Source organism: Phacochoerus africanus, chromosome 6 (assembly GCF_016906955.1).
Source record: "Phacochoerus africanus isolate WHEZ1 chromosome 6, ROS_Pafr_v1, whole genome shotgun sequence".
Lineage (NCBI taxonomy): Eukaryota > Metazoa > Chordata > Mammalia > Artiodactyla > Suidae > Phacochoerus > Phacochoerus africanus.
Window position 1 is genome coordinate 33,330,419 of NC_062549.1, and position 22,720 is coordinate 33,353,138.

General features: G+C 35.6%; 1 protein-coding gene across 22 annotated transcripts in view; it reads right to left on the reverse strand.

Moving 5' to 3' along the window:
- The window catches only part of RIMS2 (regulating synaptic membrane exocytosis 2), a 621,959-nt gene that overhangs the window by 484,853 nt on the left and 114,386 nt on the right, over positions 1–22,720 (reverse strand). For 6 of the 22 annotated variants that reach the window (XM_047783445.1, XM_047783435.1, XM_047783444.1 and 3 more), the window contains exons 2-3: positions 14,900–14,932; positions 14,410–14,496 (exon numbers count right to left, since the gene is read on the reverse strand). The exons of the other annotated variants lie outside the window; for them this stretch is intronic. In XM_047783445.1, the coding sequence (XP_047639401.1) occupies positions 14,410–14,496; positions 14,900–14,932 (120 nt within the window). The remainder of the gene's footprint in view (positions 1–14,409; positions 14,497–14,899; positions 14,933–22,720) is intronic. 22 annotated transcript variants of the gene reach the window in all.

Sequence of the window (22,720 nt, forward strand, 5' to 3'; positions counted from 1 at the left end):
GTCAGGCTGCTAAAAACCAAAGATAAAGATAAAATCAACCAGAGACAATAACATATTAAGTAAAAATAACCAATAATAACAATTATAGATCATTCTTCAGAAACCATGCAATCCAGAAGTCTTTGAGATGATATCTTTATAAAGTACTGACAAAAAAAAAAAATGAAAAAGAAAAAACCCTCTCAACCCAAGATCCTATATGCAGAGAAATTATGATTCAAAAAATAAGAACAAAATAAAGGCTTTTTCAGGCAAAGAAATGTTGAAAGAAGACCTTTACTACAAGGAATTTAAAGTAATTTCTTCAAGCAGAAGGAGAACAGATACTCCTTGGTAGTATCATATGGAAACCTGGACCTAGACATAGAAATAAATGCTTATATCACAAAGAAAAAAGTCTCAAATAAGTTTTACATAAACGAAAAGAGAAAGTTAAACCTGAATAAAATATAAGGAAGGAAATAAAAGAGATTAGAGGATAAATCAATGAACCAAATACTGATTCTTAAAAAAATAAAATAAAATAAAATTGATAAACCTCCAGCCAGAATAATCAAAGAAAAGAGAGAAATTATCTAGAGGGCACATCACTACAGACTTCATAGTTAAGCAACATTAAATATAAAAGATTATAAAAGAATACTACAGGAGTTGCTTCTGTGGCACAATGGGATTGGTGGTGTCCCTGGAGCACCGGCTCACAGGTTCAATTCCTGCCCAGCACAGTAAGTTAAGGATCCAGGGTTGCCACACTGAGGTGTTATTAAATCACAACTGTGGCTCAGATCCAATCCCTGGACCAGGAACTCCATATGCCATAGGTCGGCCAAAAAAGAAAAAGAAAAAAGAATAAACAACTCGATGCCCATAAATTCTACAACATATGTGAGAAATAGAGCATTTCCTTGAAAGACAGAAATCAGTACACTCCACTGAAGAACTAGAGAGCCTGACAAGTCCTATATCTATTAAAGAAATTTAGCTCATAGTTTAAAAACCTTTCAAAAGTAAAGCTCCAGTTTTCCATGGCTTTATTGGTGAATCCTGCCAAATATTTAAGGAAGAAATAATACCAATTCTATATAATCTCTTCCAGAAAATAAAAATAAAGAAACATATCTTAATTTCCTAAGGCCAGAATTACTCTGATACCAGAAGCATATAAAAATACAACAAGAAAATTATAGAGCAATATTCCTCAGGAAAGCATGCAAAAACCTTGAACACAACATTAGCAAACTAAATCCAGAGATATGTTAAAGAATAACACATCCCAAACAGGTGATGTTTATCCCAGGAATGCAAGGTTGGTTCCACATTCTAAATTCAAGCAATATAATTCATTTTATTAACAGACTAAGGGAAAGAAATACATGATTATGTCAAATATGCTGCCAAAGCACTTGAATCAGCAAACTAGGAATAGACAAACCTCTTTAAAGCCATAATAGTATCCACAAAAAAAGTTTACGGCTAACATCATATTATATTTGAAAGATTGAGTGCTTTCCCCCTAAAATCAGGAAAAATAAAGGTGTCCTCTCTCACAACTCCTAATCAACAATGGATTGGAAATCCTAGCTAATGCATTAATTCAAGAAAAAGAAATATTAAAACCATAGAGACTGGAAAGGAAAAATTTTAAACTGTGCAGATGGCATAACTGCCTATATATAAAATCCCAAAGAAACTATTTAAAAATCTCCTATAATAAATAAATGAGCTTTAGCAAGGTCACAAGATACAAGCTCAACATATAAAAAACAACTATATTTTTATATACTAGCAATAAAAAATTGGAAACCAAAAATTTAAAAAGTAGTCTGCAATGGCATCAAAAAAAAGAAAGAAAGAAAGAAAAGACTAGGGTATAATCTAACACAATATATGCAGGCTTTCTATGATGAAAACTGTAAAATGCTAATAAAAAGAATCAAAGGAGATCTAATTAATAGGAGAAATATACCATATTCATTGATGAAAAGCCTCAATATTGTTAAGACATGAATTCTCTACAAATTGCTCTATTGATTCAATGCCATCTCAATCACAACCTTGGCAAGATTTTTTTAAAGAAATTGACAAGCTAAATCTAAAACCTGTATAGAAAAGCAAAATTCTCAACGTAGGCAGAATATTTTGAAAAAGACTGAAGGACTCACTACCTGATTTCGACTTACTATAAAAGCTAAAGTAGTAATCAAATATTGGCAAAGGATAAACACACATACAATGGAACAGAATAGAGTCCAGAATAGTCCAATACTTAAATGGGCATTAATTTTTTTAAAAAAGTGATAAGGCAAGTCAGTGACAAAGAACAGTATCTTAAACAACAGAAAATTCATGTGTAAAAAAAAAGGTAACTGGAAATCCACACATTAAAAAAAAAAATGAGGGAGTTCCCGTCGTGGCGCAGTGGTTAACGAATCCGACTAGGAACCATGAGGTTGCGGGTTCGATCCCTGCCCTTGCTCAGTGGGTTAACGATCCGGCGTTGCCGTGAGCTGTGGTGGAGGTTGCAGTCGCGGCTCAGATCCCGCGTTGCTGTGGCTCTGGCGTAGGCCGGTGGCTACAGCTCCGATTCAACCCCTAGCCTGGGAACCTCCATATGCCGCAGGAGCGGCCCAAGAAATAGCAACAACAACAACAACAACAATAACAACAACAACAACAACAAAAAAGACACACACACACACACACACACATAAAAAAAAAAAATGAACCTCGGGAGTTCCAATGTGGCTCAGCGGAAACAAATCCAACTAGAAACCATGAGGTTCTAGGTTCAATCCCAGGCCTTGATCAGTGGGTTAAGGATCTGGCATTGCTGTGAGCTGTGGTTTAGGTTTGCAGACTCCGCTTGGATCCTGTGTTGCTGTGGCTCTGGTTTAGGCTGGCAGCTGTAGCTCAGATTTGACCCCTAGCCAGGGAATCTCCATATGCCGAGGGTAAGGCCCTAAAAAGCAAAAAAAAAAATATTATAGAACTGTAATCAGTAAATTACAGAACTAAATAAAATGATAAAACCATAAAACATAAATAAAAACAATGAATAAAAGTATGGCTAAACAAAGACTTCTTAGCTAGGTAAGGCAAGTATTCCTCCAATGGGATATAAAAAGCATGAACCAGAAAGCAGCCACTGGCAATATATAAACAAATAAGCATGGCTGTGTTCCAATAAATATTATTTATAGATACTGAATTTTGAATTTCATGTCATTTTTATAGCCTCAAAATATTATCATTAAAAAAACAATTTTTTCAACATTTTTAAGTAAAAATCATTTTTAACTCACTGTTTATACAAAAATAGGCAGTGGGTCAGATTTGGCCTCTGAGCCCGTTTGTCCACTTTCATATGATGCAATTTCATTTATTATATAATATTCTGAAAAAGGCAAAACTACACAGACAGAAATCAGATTAATGGTTGTAGAGATTAAATACAAAGGGACACAGGGACTTTAGGTGGTGAAGGAAACAGTCTATGCCTTGATTATGGTGGTAGATATTTAACTGTATGTTTGCCAGAATTAGCTAAATTGTATGCCTCAAAGGGGTGAATTTTATTGGAAATAAACTATCCCTTAACAAGCCTGATTTTAAAAAAATAAAAAAGTTAGTTTCAAAGTGCTAACCTAAAGTCAGTAGATAAATTAAAAACAGAGGAGTGCCCGTCAAGACTCAGTGGTTAACGAATCCGACTAAGAACCATGAGGTTGACGATTCAATCCCTGGCCTCACTCTGTGGGTTAAGGATCCGGCATTGCCATGAGCTGTGGTGTATGTAGGTTGAAGACAGGCTCAGATCCACATTGCTGTGGCTGTGGTGTGGGCTGGCAGCTACAGCTCCGATTAGACCCCTAGCCTTGGAACCTCCATATGCCACAGGTGCGGCCCTAGAAAAGATAAACAACAACAACAAAAAAAAAAAAAAAAGGACAAAAAAAATTAAAAATGGAGCAGCTATATGAGATTTTTTATCTACTTAATTACAAAAGTATACTTCTTTTTTCACATCAAATATCAACAAATTCAAATAGCTATGTCAGTTTCATTAACTTTTTCTGAAACTTCAGATAATATACTGTTTTTCCCTGACATTCTCCCACCAGGTTTAAGAGAAGCTCTGCTAACAAAAAATAAGCATCACTATAGGAGATTAAAGCTCATAAAACATGTATCAAAACAGGCATGATTTTAAGTGGACCACTGAATGAGCTCTGCATTAGAGCTTTTCCAACCATTTAGAAGATTGATCTTTCTCTCTTTTTTTTTTTTATGGGCCGCACCTGTGGCATATGGAAGTTCCCAGGCTAAGGGCCCAATCCAAGCTATAGCTGCTGGCCTATGCCATAGCCACAGCGACACAGGATCCGAGCTATGTCTGCGACCTACTCCACAGCTCAGGGCAATGCTGGATCAATGACTAATTGAGCGAGGCCAGGGATCAAACCTGCATCTTCATAGATACTAGTCAGATTCGTTCTGCTGTACCATGACAGGAACTCAAATTATCTTCCTATGGATGAGATATAGTGTATATTTCTACTATATACCTGTTTACACACATTTATGATCTCTGGAAAACCTCTCATAAATGGCCAAATCTCACTAGGAGAAAAGAAAGGAGAGGAAAATTAGAAAGAGCAATGCTTTGTTTTAGTTCTAGAAGCACTGGAGTACTAGGCAAGTTACGAAGTCACACTGGAACAAAATGCAGAAGTCTGCTTCAGTGAACTGTGCTACAATACTGTGCCTCAAGGGAAGCAGAAACCCTATTTCACATATAGGGAGAAGGCCAATCACATTGGTAGCAAATTAGTAATTATGTATCCCAAAGTGCTAGATGAGAGCTATTAAAAATCCTCTTAATATAAGAACTGTAGTTATCCCAGAGACTACAGCATTATTGAGGCTGTAGGATGGGATGGGATCAAATTTTCCCAATTATAGGGAGAAGAGAGAGAGAAAAGCCTAAATCCAAATAGGACCTCACTACAATAATTTGAAGTTAAGGGAGGACTTTTAGAGAGATTTTATGTAGTCATCCTTTAAGTCCTATAAAATAAGAAACTACGAATATGTATAAGTGGTGGTATACAGGCAGATTCAGGAGCTAAATTATGTTCCTTGCCCAACAGAGTATATCTTACCTTCCCATTTATAAATAGGCCAAATCCTATCTCTTCTTCTTTACCCTAGTCACCTTCCAACCAATCTAATCTAGTTTCCAGTCTAATGACATATTTTTAAACAGATATATGGTTTTTTTCTGGGGTGTGCATGCAGGAATGTAATACACATACTCAAGTTCACTAAATATTTCTAAACTTCCATCTCAAATGGCTAAACCCAGTTAACATACCTGCAAGTAGAGTGTGAAGATTTCAGCTTTCTCTTATCCTTACCAATATGTGATATTATTCAACTTTAAAATTTTGCAGCTATAAAGTGTATTCATCAAATGTAGTTATACATGTTATAGAGTGCTTTTCAAACTGCAGAGTGCAGCCCAATATAAGGACATAAAATCAATTTAGGTGGCCAAGACTCATGATTTTTCATGAAATAGAGTAGATCCACATTGAAAAGAGTAGGCTAGTAAGAGTTCATATAAATCTTGTTATCTATTACACACATATATATTTGTATGTAAATATGTGTATTCTGGGTTATAGTACAGAATATATTTCTTTTTATGGATGGAAGTTAGAAAAGTATAAAAGCCACTGTTTTATTAATCAGCTGAAAGGACTAATATCCTTTTATGATAGAAGAATAAAGAATAAAGAATATGTCATATAGATGGCCATTCTAGTCATGTAGCATGTCTCTCCTCTAAACTTCTAAATAGTAACCTAAGTGACTATTTACAACTCTAATGCTTTTCTAAAATACAAATCTGATCATACCATCCTGTTCCTCTACCTGAAATGCCTTTACCTTCTTTCTTAGCCAGATACAGAGGCACCAAAACATCAAACAGTAGGGCATGCTCAAGAAACAGTGCCTATACCATTATCAAATAAATAAATGGGACATTAGAGACAAAGACAACCTGATATAGCAACTAGCTTTAATATTTGAAAATATTTTAACCAGCTAAAGTACTTCACTTTCACAAATAACTACAAAATTTTCCAAAGTAATTACAAAAAATAATGGCATCAGAATGTATTGCAGGGGAGTTCCTGTTGTGGCACAGTGGGTTAAGGATCTAACGTTGCCATAAGGTGTGGCATAGGGTGCAGACACAGCTTGGATCCCTTGTTGCTGTGGCTGTGGCGTAGGCCGGCAGCCACAGCTCCGATTCAACCTGGGAACTTCCTATGTGCTGCAGGTGTGGCCCTAAAAAAGAAAAAAGAAAAAAAAAAGATTATATTACAGCGCTCTTCATAGCCAATAATTAGAAGGAACCCGAATGTACAGAAACAGTAAACAGATAAATAAACTATAGTATATTCAGATACTAGAGGACCATACAGTCATGAGAATGAATTACAACTCGATGCAATCATGTGAATCAATTTATCAAACATGTTAAAATAATATAGACACATATACCATATGATTCCATTTTTATAAAGTCTAAATATAAATAGGCAAAAATGATCTGTGGTACTAGACAGAAGTCGAGATAAAAGTCATCCACTGAGGTGGGAAACAGTTCTCCCTGGAAGGGAGCAATGTTCTGTTTCTTGCTCTCAGTGATGGTTTCCAGATGTGTTCACTGTCCGGCAATTCAGTGAGCTATTTTCAATTTGTGCACTTTTCACTACATATATGTTTTAACAAAAACTTTACTTAGCAATAAACATTTTGGTGGTTTTAAAATTTTTTATATTTTTATTTATTGACTGACGGATTGACTTTCTAAGGCCACACCTGCGGCATATGGAAGTTCCCAGGCCAGGGGTCGAACTGTAGGTGCAGCTGCTGGCCTACACCACAGCCACAGCAACACCAGATCTGAGCAGCATCTGCGACCTACACCACAACTCAGGGCAACGGCAGATCCTTAACCCACTGATCAAGGCCAGGGATTGAACCTGCATCTTCATGGATACTAGTAAGGTTTGTTAATGCTAAGCCACGACGGGAACTACAGTTTTATCGATTTTTAGGAATATACTTTCTGAACAAGCAATCTATCATCATAATTTTTCTTTATTTATTGATCCCTTTTTTTGAGCCAAAAGGAATTTAAAGTGATTCTAAGGTACATGACAAATGCAGTCAATTTTAGACCATTCAAAATGAAGAATATCTATGACCTGGAAACATACTTATGTGCAAGAACTGCCTTCACTATTTCAAAAGTCCATATCAACTGCCTTGACCCATTAAGCATCATAAGCATACAGCTTACATGAAAACATCTTGGCCCATATGATACTCAATCTTCAGAAAAAGAAAAAACAAGCAGAATTTTTTAAGTAAATCAAAATATATATACATTCTCAATGACCCTTCAATTTCCATTGCCATTAGCCTTCAAAACAACTGAATTAACTTTTGGGGAGATCCATCAGCTTTCTCTTATGAATTAATTATAAATCTTATTTATTATTATACTTTGGTATCTTTGATGTTCTCAGTATGCTTTCATATATTTTCACTGTTAACCTATTTTAATCTTTCATTGTGCCCTAAGAGAATGTAAAAACAAAAACAAAACAAAACAAAAAACTCTCCCTGCAATCCCACTGACAAACTAAATAGGTATTCCTTGAAACATTATACACAGCAAATCTCCCTCCTTTGAGAAGATACTTCTGTTTTGAATTTTCCTCATATTATTAACCTTAACCTTCAGTATTATAAAAATTAGACATTGATCTCAAGTAATCATAGCAGTTTGAGTAGAACAGTATCAGGAGTGAGGACTGATATTGGATGGAGTTATCCTTGCTATAGCAGCACCCTTTCAGCAAGTCTTTACCTTTTAGCATCCTGTAATTTCCATCTCACTGCAATAAATGAGAATCAAATGTAAATTAAACTTAGCAGACGTTGCTAATGCTCCCTATAGAGAATCGCCTATCTTCATGAGGACGTGGGAAGACTTTCTAAACTTCTTTGAGGTTAATTAAAAGCCTTGTGACAAGTTTTGGGCAATGAGCTATGAATAAAAGTAACCCATGACAATTCCTGTCTTACACAGTTAAGTGTGAATTCTCAATTCTCTCTCTCTTCCTCTGATGAAGCAACCCTGGTAGCTATGTGTTCTAATCAGCTTACCAACAAGATGGAAGCAACCTGGAAACCTAAATGGCCACTTGGAAGAGAAGCATTCTATATCCTAAAAATAAGTCTTAGTCTTGTCATGGGCTTGTGCCTCTGGGCTGTGATTATCACAAACAAGAGCTTCTCGGCTTCTTTTCCCCTGTTGGTGAGATAGGAAAGTTAGGGGGATTATAATTGGGTATCCCTCCACTCTCAGCGCTGGTTAGGTAAAGTAGTTTCCTTTGAGAATAAAAATCTCTAGGAATATGTCAAAATGGTTTTTTCCCCTCCCCCTGCTGGAATATGAGGGAATTTTTCATTGATCTTTGAGACCTTCCTTGGTAGAATTCCTAGAGATAAAACTCACTAACCTGGAGTGGGGGCTTCCCTATGTCTGGGCTCCTAGGAATTTTTAATTCTTTTTTTTTGTCTTTTGTCTTTTTTTGTTGTTGTTGTTGTTGCTATTTCTTGGGCCGCTCCCGCGGCATATGGAGGTTCCCAGGCTAGGGGTTGAATCGGAGCTGCAGCCACCGGCCTACGCCAGAGCCACAGCAACGCGGGATCCGAGCCGCGTCTGCAACCTACACCACAGCTCACGGCAACGCCGGATCATTAACCCACTGAGCAAGGGCAGGGATCGAACCCGCAACCTCATGGTTCCTAGTCGGATTCGTTAACCACTGCGCCACGACGGGAACTCCGGAATTTTTAATTCTTAACTTAGTCTACACTCAGCTTTCAGTGGTTCATCAACTTCCTAACAGTTCTTAGCTCTAGGGGTTTCTGCTCCTCTATCCACTTCTCTCTTCAGTTGTCAGGGCCTGATTTGTTCTGTGACCTCGATATCCTGATGGATCTAAGAATTGCAGATTTTCAGTTTGTTCAGGTTGTTCAGCCTTTTTCTTGTTGTAAGGATAGGAATAACAACTTCCAAGTTCTTTATATGTCAAAGAGGAAATCAGAAGTCTCCACAATATTGTTTTTAATTAAAGTATCACTATGTGTTTTTCCCACTTGAATGTGAAATATTTGAAAACAGAAATCATAGTCCCTTTATCTCTGGTTTCCAAGTACCCTGCATAGTGTGAGAATTCCTCAGGGCTAAATCTTGGACCTTCTTATCTGCTCTTCATCACACACATTCTCTCTCTTGAGGTCATCTCACCTACTCTTCTAGCTTTATACCATAATGACAACTCCGAAAGTTATACCTACAGCTAATCCATAACTCTCCTTTAAAGCTGATTAACTTACAGGCATCTTAAACTTAAAAAGTTTAAACCTTCAGTTTTAGTTTCTATTTCTAATCTGTTCATCCTTTCTCATTCTTGATCATAGTTAATGGCATCATCCCCTAATGAGTTATTTTCAATCAGAAATCTGGCAGTCCTCTTTGGTTCTTTCAACTCCCTTACTAACTTCCTCTAAACCTACTCCACTAACAAATCATGTCATTTCAACCTCCAAATATATTCCCAATCAAACTTGTCCAAGTCATCATGATCTCAAGCCAAGTCCCTCACGAAAGCCTCCTCGTTGCTCTCTCCACTTCCATTCTCAGTTACTCTACTCATAGAGCAGCCAGATTGATTTTTATACATAAATTAAATCATGTCACTCCCACATTTAAAAGGTTTCAATATCTTTCCTTTATAGTGAGACTCGGATTCATGCTCCTTATCATTCTCTAGAAAAACACTGCCTTTTCAGAGTCCTACCTTTGGACTCTCATCTCCTGTCATACTCCCTCTTGTCCACTACATTACAACTACACTAGTCTTCTTTGTGTCTCTTGTACTCTTTGCTATCTAAAGACTTTCACATATGATGCTCCTTATGCTTAAAACACTCTTCCCCTTAGCATTTCTTCCTATTAAAATACCTCATTATCAAAGAGGATTACTGTATGAAGTGGTCGCCTGATATCCGTGATTCAAATTTTAGATTTTCCTAGTATTTCAAAAGTATATTTACTATTTAACATGTTGGCAACATGAATAAAACTGTTATTACATAAAAATTCCAAAGAAACAAATCCAATCAATTCATGTAATTAATTTGTACTTTAAAAACTTACCTTTGATATTATGGTACACATTGGAAACACCATGTAAAAATAACAGTTGCATTTAAAAGTATGTTTTCCTAGTATGCGCATTTTCAATTATCCAAAGACTTGTCTTATACCCTACATATAACCTACATTGTCTTTATAAACAATTTTTACTCATTTTGGTATTGATGCAAAAAAATAGTGGAAAAAAAGAAAAGAAATTAATTTGTATATGAAGCAATTTCTGCAAGGGTGAATAAGCTGCCAACTCAAAGAAATGGCTCAATCCATTCTTTTTCTTTACTTTTTTTTTTGGAGGGGGTTCTTTTTAGGGCCCCACCTGCATCATATGGAAGTTCCCAGGCCAGAGGCTGAATCCAAGCTGCAGCTGCTGGCCTACACCACAGCCACAGCAATGTGGGATCCAAGCCACATCTGCGACCTACACCACAGCTCTCAGCAATGCCGGATCCTTAACCACTGAGCGAGGCCAGGGATTGAACTCATGGATACTAGTCAGGTCCTTAACCCACTGAACCACAACAGGAACTCCTCAATCCATTTTCTATGCCTCAGTACTTATGCAAGTCAAAGTTGTTCTGCTTATACTTACATTGTCACACCCATTACCCAAATCAAAATAACATTACACTCAATATTCAAAACAACATGCCTGTTACATTTTTTAAAATTATGAAATAGCGAGTTCCTGTTGTTGAACAAGACTAGTTCAACTAGTTGAATCCGACTAGTAACCATGAGGTTGCGGGTTTGATCCCTGGCCTCGCTCAGTGGGTTAAGGATCCAGCCTTGCCATGAGCTGTGGTGTAGGTTGCAGACACGACTCGGATCTGGTGTTGCTGTGGCTCTGGCATAAGCCAGCAGCAACAGCTCCGATTAGACCCCAGCCTAGGAACCTCCATATGCCTCAGGTGAGGCCCTAAAAAGACAAAAGACAAAAAAAACTTAAAAAAATAAAATTATGAAATAAACAAACTCCGAAAACATAGACTAAAAAACACATTATTAAATCTTTGAATAATCACAACATGGGATTTACAGAAATTCATTAAAATGAAATTACTGATAAGGAAATACTAGATTTCAAGTACAACCTGAGAGAGTATTTACTTACTCTATTATGAAAATGTGTATACAGAACATAAAAAACATTAAGTCCTGCTTTTTATCATTTATAAATTAAAATGAATAGCTAGAATTCAGCTCTCCAAAATAGTTTTATAGATAAGTGAATAGAAAGTAAGCAGATAGGAAGTTATTCCACTCAAATGGTAGTCAAAGAGAGAAACAGTTGAGATGACTCAGAATTAAGAAGTCCTAGACTCTGATAGAAGAGAAAATGAATGCAAAAAGATTCGAAAGTAACCCTGGTCTGTGGACCGGAAAGATAAAAGGGAAGCTCCTAGAAAATTATATATCAGAAATCTTCAGCACAATAAGAATGTAAGATGAAGAAAGTAACTATTAAGAGAACTAATTAGTTCTGACTTTTGTAATGTATAAATCACAGAACAAGAAGAATGAATTAGTTGTCAAAAAACCTTTAATGGAAATAATACTTTAATTAATATAGAATTAATTTCTAAAACATCATAAGGTACTAATCTTTTCTCCTAAAATATTTCTAGCCAAAAATCAAAGCAAACTGTATTAATATTTTTATTGAGATAAAGCTATTTCTTTTCAAATTTGCCTTCATCTTTGTTTATGCCAATCAAATATCATTTTATTTCAATAATTAGAGATTACTTTTTAAAGTTACTAAAAAAAGTCTATTTTATTTAATGACCATTGTAATCTACTAAATAATATAACTTAATCGTGATTATTTTCTAAAAGACACAAACAAGATCCATAACTGACATCATTTAAAATTGAAGCAAAATTTCATCTAATTACATTTTGCTATTGATTTTACTATTTTATTATGTTTCACTACCTTAGAGAAAAATCAGCAAAATAATGTCACTGTTTGCAATTTTAATACAATTTTTGCTGAGTAAAGAAAATTTATTTCTATTCCTTAGGACATAGTATTCTTAAACAATAAAATGGTAAAACATGTAAAATCAGTAATGAAGAAATATTTATTGAGTTCCTACTATAGATAAGTCATCCCCCTAGATGTCAAGGATAGAAAGTAGGTAAGACGTACACAGGTCTTAACTTCAACTAACTTTAATAAAGCAACGTTTCCAATTGTAGAACTACATTCACTCAACTATTAGGAGAAACATATCGTAACACAGTTTTACTTCAGTTGAAACTGAAACACAGACAAAATTTAAAATAAAATGCATACATGGTAAATAAGAAGGATGAGGGATTACCCTCATCAATAATAAAACAAAAAGATGTTATCTTCTAGTTTGCATTAGAGGCAAAACGTGAATGTTTTTCTGAGTAATTAATCTTAAGGCTCCTAGTGTAAATCAGCTATAATGGAAAAAAACAAAAATCACTTTAAAAGGAAAAAAAAAAAAAAAAAAGGCTCCTGGTATTCTTGTTTTCCCCCAGAGTTCATGTCCTTTTTTTTTTGTCTTTTTGCCATTCTTGGGCCGCTCCCGTGGCATGTGGAGGTTCCCAGGCTAGGGGTTGAATCGGAGCTGTAGCCACCAGCCTATGCCAGAACCACAGCAACTTGGGATCCCAGCCACGTCTGCGACCTACACCACAGCTCATGGCAAAGCCAGATCCTTAACCCACTGATCGAGGCCAGGGATAGAACCCGCAACCTCATGGTTCCTAGTCAGATTCGTTAACCACTGCGCCACGACGGGAACTCCCTCATGTCCCTTTTTGATCTGCCCACTCCTACAACCAAACCATCTTCTCCACAGTCATAACTCTTACTTTAAAAAAGCACAGAGGCTTAGTGTTAAAAGCATTTCTGAGTTAAGATGGAGTTATCACTGGGAGAGTAGAATTTAAATCTATGCAATCTTTTTCACATCCTCAGAGTAACTTCCACCTCACAACATAAATAATATTTCTTGCACAGAGTTAAAAATATATAAGTGTGAACAGCTTTTTAAAGAATGTTTCAATCTACTAATAACTGAAACAAATGGATTTGACGTTTTTCAGTGTTTTAGGCCAATGTGAGAAAAAATTGCTACATTTCCCAAATTATGTTTCATAACTTAATGAAATGTTCACTGAAAACAGGATTCTGTAGTCGAATAAGTTCAGTGAACACTGTGTGTTCTAATACCTATGGAGCATATTTAGACACTCAGAAGTATTACAATAAAGAAAACAGCTTAATCTTTTTTTTAATTTTTATTTTTATTTTGCTTTTTAGGGCTGCACCCATGGCATATCAAGGTTCCCAGGCTAAGGGTCCAATCAGCTATAGCTGCCAGCCTACAACACAGCCACAGCAACACAGGATCTGAGCCAAGTCTGCGACCCACACCACAACTCATGGCAACACCAGATCCTCAACCCACTGAGCAAGGCCAGGGACCGAATCCATAACTTCCTAGCTGTTTGTTCCTAGCCGGATTCGTTTCCACTGCACCAACACAAGAACTCCCTTTAATCTTTTTTTTTTAAAGAACCTTTCTAAAACTATTTGACCAAAGACTGAATGGGGGTGGGGCAAATACCTCTTAATGCCCTCTGGAATTGTTTTTGTGAAAGAAACACACTTTGGAATATATTGCATTTTAGGAGACAGATGTTTTACTGAATAAATATAGTTTATATTATTTACATTAAAATTAGTGGGAGAATTACCTCTTTGTTCTTATTACCCTATAAGTTATCCTTTTTTTCTTTTAATATTTCCATGGGATATGAAGTATCAAAGGTGAAAGTATCTAACTCATAACCTAACAATTTTTACTTCTGAGGAATGCTATTCTAAGGGCAGTAATTTTTTTTTCTTTTTTGGCTGCACTCATGGCAAATGAAAGTTCCCAGGCCAGGGATCGAACCAGCTCCTCAGCAGTGACCCAAGCACTGCAGGGACAACACCCGATCCTTTACCCACTGCACCACAAGAGGAACTCCCAAGGGCAGTATTTTAATATATACTCCTCAGTATGTTATGCTATCATAGATAATATTTGGTCTGTACACATCAGCTTACTTACGTCTGGGGCTCCTTTTCATTTTGCTGTTTTTGCTGGGACTGAAGAACGTTATTTACCAGTTCAGTGATCCCACTAAAGGGAAACCACCTGTTTAAATAAGCAAATAATGTGACTGAATAACCAAATTAATAAAACAATGGTAGGTCAAATGTTTTCTTATCCATATTAATAAAAATACACAGGCACAAAAGCTACAGCCAATGGAAATATAAGCTCCAATTATCACTCAGGCAGTCAGAAGATAAGGAAATTAAGTTTGAACACTTAACCAGTCCACAAGCAGGCAGCAAAAAACTACATCCAGTCAGTATGTGGATGAAGTAAGAAGCTGCAGGCAGCTCTCTTACAAGCCAGAGAGTCAGAAAGCAAAGACACACTAGCTGCAGCCTATCCAGTATTAGTGTAAGCTAATACCATCCAAGGTGCAGAAAGCAGAATGTGGCAAAGGTACAGAAGTCAAGCCTACTGAACTCTTAATAGGTTTACTTACTGTGTCGGTTGTGGTTTGTGTTCTTCTTTGACCCTAAAAAGATAAGTTTGCACAACTGAGTGCACTGTACTAGGAAGAAATTTCTATCTACACATCTGTGGTCATAGAAAAATGACATTTGTTACATAGAAAAACTTAGTGCTTTGCTTTAATTTGGAATTATACATTGAATTAATTTGGCACAAAAACAAAAAGTTGAATCATCTGTTCTTAATAGAGGACTGATATTAAAATGCCTCTGCTGTTGTTGATCTAATGATTACATGATTTGGTCCCCAAGTTTTCTGTATATTTTTATTGATATTGATATTGGAGCATTTAAAATACTTATTAAACACAATTACATTTGGTCTACTGAAGATAAACATATTTCCTCTTTACTTTTAAAATTTCTTCCTTAATATAAATTGAAGCAAGGCATAAATATTTTAAATAAAATGTAGGGTTTTATAAATGTGTTTTAAAAGCTTTACAAATAGATTTATTTACTTCGAAAAGGAGCAGATAAAGGAGTTTATGTATTCAATCTACCTAAAAATAGCTACTAAAATAAGTATGCATATTAAATTTAAAATATTCATGAGCTAAAGTAAATTATTCATATAACAGACTAAAAATGCATTTAAACTATAATCAACTCAGTGCCTCACTGAAATAGCACTGGATATTTAAAAGTCAGAGAATAATCACACGTAAGGATAGTGATGCCTCTGACATGTGGCTTCCCTCCCACACTTTGCCTGGGACTGGTCTTGAGAGATAAACCTATGACTCAATGATGAGTTGATTAGCTTTTACTTTCCCAAAGAAAGGCTAAGAATTAGTAACTAAAATAGGTCATCAAAACTAGGACTTTGATTAGAAAATCATATTAACAGTAAATTAAATTCTCTTTAGATTAAAATGATTTTTTCAGTGTGTTCATAATTTAAATGATGTAAGCAATAAATGAAGAGGTATACCCTTATACATTTTTTGTGTCCCAATGAATATAATTATATATATTCATATAAAAATATATATTCAGTAATTATATACCTCCATACTAACCAAAAAAGAATATCTTGGGTTCTCTACAAAAATTTCAAAAAGTATCATAGTTTTAGACTAGAGCTAAAGCCACATCATTTAGTATTTAAATAGAGGCATATAATGGATTAATAATAAAAGATCATATTTAGTATCAAATATATAAAAAAAAAAAAAGGCAAGCTATAAGTGACAATAGGTACTACCTAGAAAACTTATCATTGTATTTCTTTGAGAATAAGATCTCTTAATATTTTAGAACAAAACAGACCCCATGTAGATAATGACAAAGATTACCATACCAGCTCATCAAATAGAGAACAACTTAAGATACTTCACCAAATAATACGGATGTTAAAAACAACAAATACTGAAAGAAGTATATAAAAAAGAACATATTTGTTAAGTCCTAGGTGATTCTCTACAGGGACTCATATTTACTCTTAATTAGTGACAAAAGTTTTTATCATAAACAAATTTATATTAAAGTCAGCTCTAATTTCAAAATATATATTTTAAAAAATTAATAGACATAAAAATTTTAATTACCATTTCAGGAATTATTTCGGGGCTTTGTAAAATAGAAATATCTATTTCATGACATTTCAAAATGTCGTGAAATATGCAAACATTTGCATCAGCTTCCCAAATAAAATACATATCACAGATACAGCAGTATAAATATTTATCTTGTCTTTAATACAATCAAGAGTATAAAATTATTCTTCATTTTTCCAACATGTTAGACAAATCAAACCTCAAAGTACCTGACCATAATTAAAATTCATGTTGAGATACTAATTTAAGAACCAATAAAATGAAAAAATAATTATATATTTCTCTGACAAGATATTAATTAATATTATTGACAAGGAACTCCTACATTCCTGCATTCCAGAAAGTGTATAAGGGGTTTCCAATTTCTAATAAAATACATAAAGAGCTTCGAAATCATCACTCCCATTCTCACAAGAAAAAAAGCTGAACAAACCAAAAGTCAACAACTCTTCTTAGAGACATGACAGAATTTAGGTCACTGAATAGGCAAATTGTTGCCATGAAAACTAGAGAAACAGATAAAAGGATACAGACTATCACAGTTTACCAAGAGTACAAGCCCAGGCGCAGAAGCCCATATCTGGGGCCTGTATCTATTGGAAAACTTTTAACTATAATTGATCAACTGCTAGAGACTCAAAGTGGACTAGATTGAGAATTTCAAATTCCAAGGAGTCCCAGTCTTAGGCATAAGACCACACTTGCATAAAAAAATTTAACATCCAAGAGCCCTACCCAGCTGATCACTGGGAAGATCAGAGAAAAATTTCCTCCTGTATCCAGCAGAAGAATAAACCATTTTCAAATACTCTAAGAGCTCTCTACTCTCTTTAACAATCCTAAACTCATGGGAAAGAATTTTACTAGAGCCTAAACAATGGGCATTTTACCAAAACCAAACAAGCCTGAGGAAGGTAAATACCTATTATATTACCCTCTAGCTTTCCATGTGGGAGAAGGAAAATACCAAACTACCCTTCCCTCTAGCCTTCAACATGGGGGAAGGAAAATACCTAACTCAGGCACACTAAAAGGAAAAGATCTAATTATAGGACTATGGAATGCTTGCTTGTCCTATTTGCAACACCTTAGCCACTAAATCATTAGATTTTATAAACAGTAACAGGGAATTACAACTATAAGAATTGCAAGCTTTCCACACTATTTAATAAGGAGTCTCTAGGGAAACACAAAACAGAAAGGAAGACAAAAATAAAGACAATAGAAGAGAGGATTCTAGAAGATGGTGGAGTAGAAAGCAACAAAAATCTGCTCCCCCCTCCTGGAACCTAGACAATCTGTCTGATGTTAGCTATTTTGGGAAAACTGTAGTCTATTGAAGACTGCCAATTTCAGAAGAAGACTTGAACTGCACAAGGCTATTAATTTCAGTCAATTTGAGCTCTCAGCATAATAGAAGCTACCCACCCCTTATCACACCTTGCTCCATAGAAGGTAGCTGTTTACCTCTTCCTAGGGCAACCTCCACACAGTTTGTAGGAGCCTGGGTGGGGGAAAAAGCACCCTGTCCTCTAAATAGCAGATCTGTGTTCTAATCACTAATTATAGCTTCTTACCTCAGAGGTGCATACAAAGAGGTTAAGTGGCCATTGTCTGTTTGCTTGTTTGTTTGTTTTTCTTTTTACTGCCACATATGGAAGTTCCCAGGCAGGGGGTTGAATCCCAGCTGCTGCCAGCCTACGTCACAGCCACAGCAACAGCCAGATCTAAGCCGCATCTGCAACCTAAGCCACAGCTTGCAGGCAATGCCAGGTTCTTAACCCACTGAATGAGGCCAGGGATTGAACCTGCATCCTCAGGGACACTATGTTGTTATTGCAACGCCCACATTGTTGCAAGCCCCTCCCCTTTGGCTAAGGCAACTTCCAGAATGTTTTTAAAGGACTAGTGCATTTCCTCCCAGCCTTTATTTTTCAGTTTGTCCCCTTTCAGGAGTCAGACATCAAGGACTGAAACATCCAAAATTAACCACATACATGAGAGAAACAGAAAGTTACACATTTGCCCAGGGACAGGAGCAGACTCAGAAAAGACCTAAGAAGACCTTAGGTTTATAACACAGTCTGATCCTCAGCACAGAGACAGTCTACAACAAAAAAGAATAAAATTAAAAAGAAAACGAAAATAACAGAACCTAGTGCAGGGGTAGAATCTGATCTCCAGAGTTACCACATAATTAGATTCAAATGTCCAGTTTTCAACAACAAAAAAAAAATTAAAGGCATACTGAGAAAGAGGAAAGTATGGGCTACTCAAAGGAAAAAAGGAACAAGCAAAACTGTCCTTGAAAAAGACATAAAGGCATATAGCTACTAGAAAGATTTTAAAATATCCATCTTAAAAATGGTCAAAGAATAAATATATGGAGAAAGTCAAGAAAATGACGTGTGAAATAAAATGGAAATACAAATAGAGATAAAAACCTAAAAAAGAACCCAAAAAGGAATTCTGGAGCTGAAAATTGTTGAGACTGAGAGCAGGCTGACCCAAGACATGCCAAAATGGCGTAAAGATTATTTTGAATTAAAGATACTTAAGAAACATACAGTGAGAAAAATAAATGATACTTACAAGAAAACAACACTCTGACACCCACCTCTTTTTGCCCCTGAAAGCAAGAAAGAAATCTTCAGTGTAAGAGTAACCCCTGTATACCCAGAATATAAAGAGCATCCTTTTTGGTAAATTCAAGGCTAAGAAAGTTGTATTTAAAAACTGTGCGTTCCATGAGCCGTGGTGTAGGTCGCAGACACAGCTCGGATCTGGTGTTGCTATGGCTGTGGTGTAGGCTGGTGGCTACAGCTCCAACTGGACCCCTAGCCTGGGAACCTCCATATGCTGCAGCAGCGGCCCCAGAAAAGACAAAAAAAGACAAAAAAAATAATAAATAAAATAAAAACTGTGTGACTTCTTAGAATTCTCTGGTAGTTCAGTGGGTTAAGGATCCAGTGTTGTCACTGCTGCGGCTTGGGTCACTACTATGGCACACGTTCAGTCTCTGGCCCCAAAATTTCCCCATGCCTCTGGCACAGCCAAAAATAAAAATAAATTTTAAAAACTGTGTTGGAGTTCCCATTGTGGCTTATCGAGTTAAGGATGTGACAATGTCTTTATGAGGAGGCAAGTTTGATCCCTGGACTAGCTCAGTGGGTTAAGGAGCTAGCAGTGTCTCAAGGTGCAGTGCAGGTCACAGATGCCACTCAGATCCAATATTGCCATGCCAGTGGCATAGGCCACAGCTAAAGCTCTGATTCAAACCCTGGCCAAGGAACTACCCTATGCTGCAGCTATGGCTATAAATAAATAAATAAATAAATAAAACTGTGACTTCTTCATTAGTCTGCTACCACAAGCACAAGATCCTTAGTTAAATCTTCACAAATAATTGTTTCTTTGTCTAAAATTAATAAACCTTGACCCTGAAGCCTTGGTCACTTCAGGGGTTCCATTTCTATGAGACCTTTGTGCATGTTAATTAAATTGTTTTTTTCCTCCTATTAATCTGCCTTGTATTGACTTAATTATTAAATCAGACAAATCCCCCCTTCAAAGAAACTACAAAAACTGACATGAGAAATTCACTGTATAGATTTAAGGCTGAGGAGGGAGACGAAATCATCAGTGAACTTGAAGATGGAACAATGAAAAGTACTGAATCTGAGAAAGAGAAAACAGATTGAAGAAAAAAAGATTCTAAGGGACCAGTGGGACACTACCAAGCAGACCAATAAAAGCTTGATGTGGGAATTCTAGAAGGAGAGAGAATATCTAAAGAAATAATGTCTGAAATTTTCTCCAATTTGACAAAACACATCAATATAGACATTCAAGAAGATCAATGAATTTCAGGTAAGACAAAATCAAAACCCACACCAACACACAATAAGCCAACAAAATTAAACAAACATATATAGAATGCTACACCTAACACATTCTTCTCAAGTGGAAATGGGACATTTTCCAAGACAGACCATATGGCAGGCCACTAATTAGGTCTCAATAGATTTTAAAATATAGAAATCACATTTTTTGTACAAATACAACAGGATAAAGTGAGAATCAAAAACAGAAGGAAGAAGGTACAGTCTTTAGGGCATTAGACTGTTGTGACCCTCCTTTGTCAAAACAATAAAGGTATTTTTTTTTCCTCCTTTGCCCCCCCCCCGAAAAAAAGAAGGAAAACTAGAGAATAACAAATTTGCAGGAATTAAATAACACTTTCTTTTTTAAAAAATGAGTAAAATAAGGAAAATTAGAAAATTCTCAGAGACAAATGAAAACAAAACAAAAAATGTACCAAAATTTATAGAATGCAGCTAAAGCAGTGCTAAGAAAGAAATTTATAAACAATTACATTTAAAAATAAGAAAAACCTTAAAACTAAAGCCTAATTTTACAACTTGAGACTTAGAAAAATATGGGATGGTTGGCCGATGGGGATCTGCTGTATAGCACAGGGAACTCTACCCAATATTCTGTGATAATCCATATGATAAAAGAATCTGAAAAAGACTGGATGTGTATATATGAATAACTGAATCACTTTTTTGTACAGTAGAAATTATCACATTTTAAATCAATTATATTTCAAAAAAATTTTAAAAAATAAAAAGATAAATTAACCTCCAAAATAATAAAAATAAATTACAGCAGAGATAAATTAATTAGAAAAAAACACAATAGAGAAAATCAAGGAAAGTAAAATTAGTTCTTTGAAAAGATAAACAAAACTGACAAATTTTTGTCAGATGGACTAAGAAAAAAAAGAGAGGAAAACCAAATTACTAAAGTCAATGAAAGTAGTAACATTACTACTGTTCTACAGAAATAAAAGGGATATGAGAGTCCTATGAACAACTGTATGCCAAAAAATTGAACAACCTAGATGAAATGAACAAATTCTTATAGACGTACAACCTACTAAGAAATCACAAAGAAGTAGAAAATGTGAATAGACCTCTAACCATTAATCAAGAATCTCAAAAAAAGAAAATCTCTGGACCTGATGCCTTCACTGGTGAATTCTTCCAAACATTTAAAGATGAACTGGGAGTTCCTGTTGTGGCTCAGAGAGTTAAGAATTCGACCAGTATCCATGAGGATCCTGGCCCCACTTGGTGGGTTAAGGGATCTGGCAAGTTCCCTCACTCAATGTGGGTTGTGGACTCGGGTTGGATCTGGCATTGCTGTGGCTGTGGCACAGGCTGGCATTTGCAGCTCTGATTCGACCCCTAACCTGGGAACTTCTAAATGCCTTGGATGTGGACCTAAAAAAGAAAAAAAAATTTTAAAGAAAAAAAGAAAAGAAAAGGAAAATTTTAAAAAGAACCAATACCAATCCTCCTCTAATTCTCACAAAAATTCAAAAAGGAAGGAACCCTTCTTACATTCTTTAAGACTACCAATACCATAATACCAAAGCCAAAGATACTACACAAAAGAAAACCACAGATCAATATCTAAATACTGCTCAAAGCGATCTATAGATTGAATGCAATCCTTACGAGAATCCCAACGATGATTTTGCAGAAATATAAAAAAATCATCCTAATTCATATGGAATCTCAAAGGACACCAAATAGCCAAAATAATCTTGAAAGGTAAGAAAAAAAAAGCTATAGGAATTATATGTCCTAATTCCAAAACTTACTACAAAGTTATGGTAATCAGTGTGGCACACTGGTAGCAAAACAGAGACCAAAGGAATGCAATACAGAGCAGAGAAATAAACCCCTTACATTTACAATCAACTGGTTTTTGAATAAAGTTCTATCCTTACTTATTACCATATGCAAAGATAATTCAAAATAAAAGACCTAGGTTTAGGTTTAAAACAATGAAATTCTTTGAAGATAATATAAGACAAAAGCTGAACAACACTGGATTTAGAAATAATTTCCTGAATATAACACCAAAGCTACAATCAACAACAACAAAAAAACAGACAGACTAGACTTCACACAAATTTAAAATTTTGTGTATCAAAAACACAATAAACATAGTTTTTAAAAAAAGCAACCCATAGAATGGGAGAAAATGTTTGAAAATCATATATCTGATAAGTGATTCATATCTAAAAATAGATAACTTCTAAAACATAACAACAACCAAAAAACCCAATTCAAAAATGGGCAAAGGAGAGTTACCATCATGGCGCAGTGGTTAACGAATCCGACTAGGAACCATGAGGTTGCAGGTTCGATCCCTGCCCTT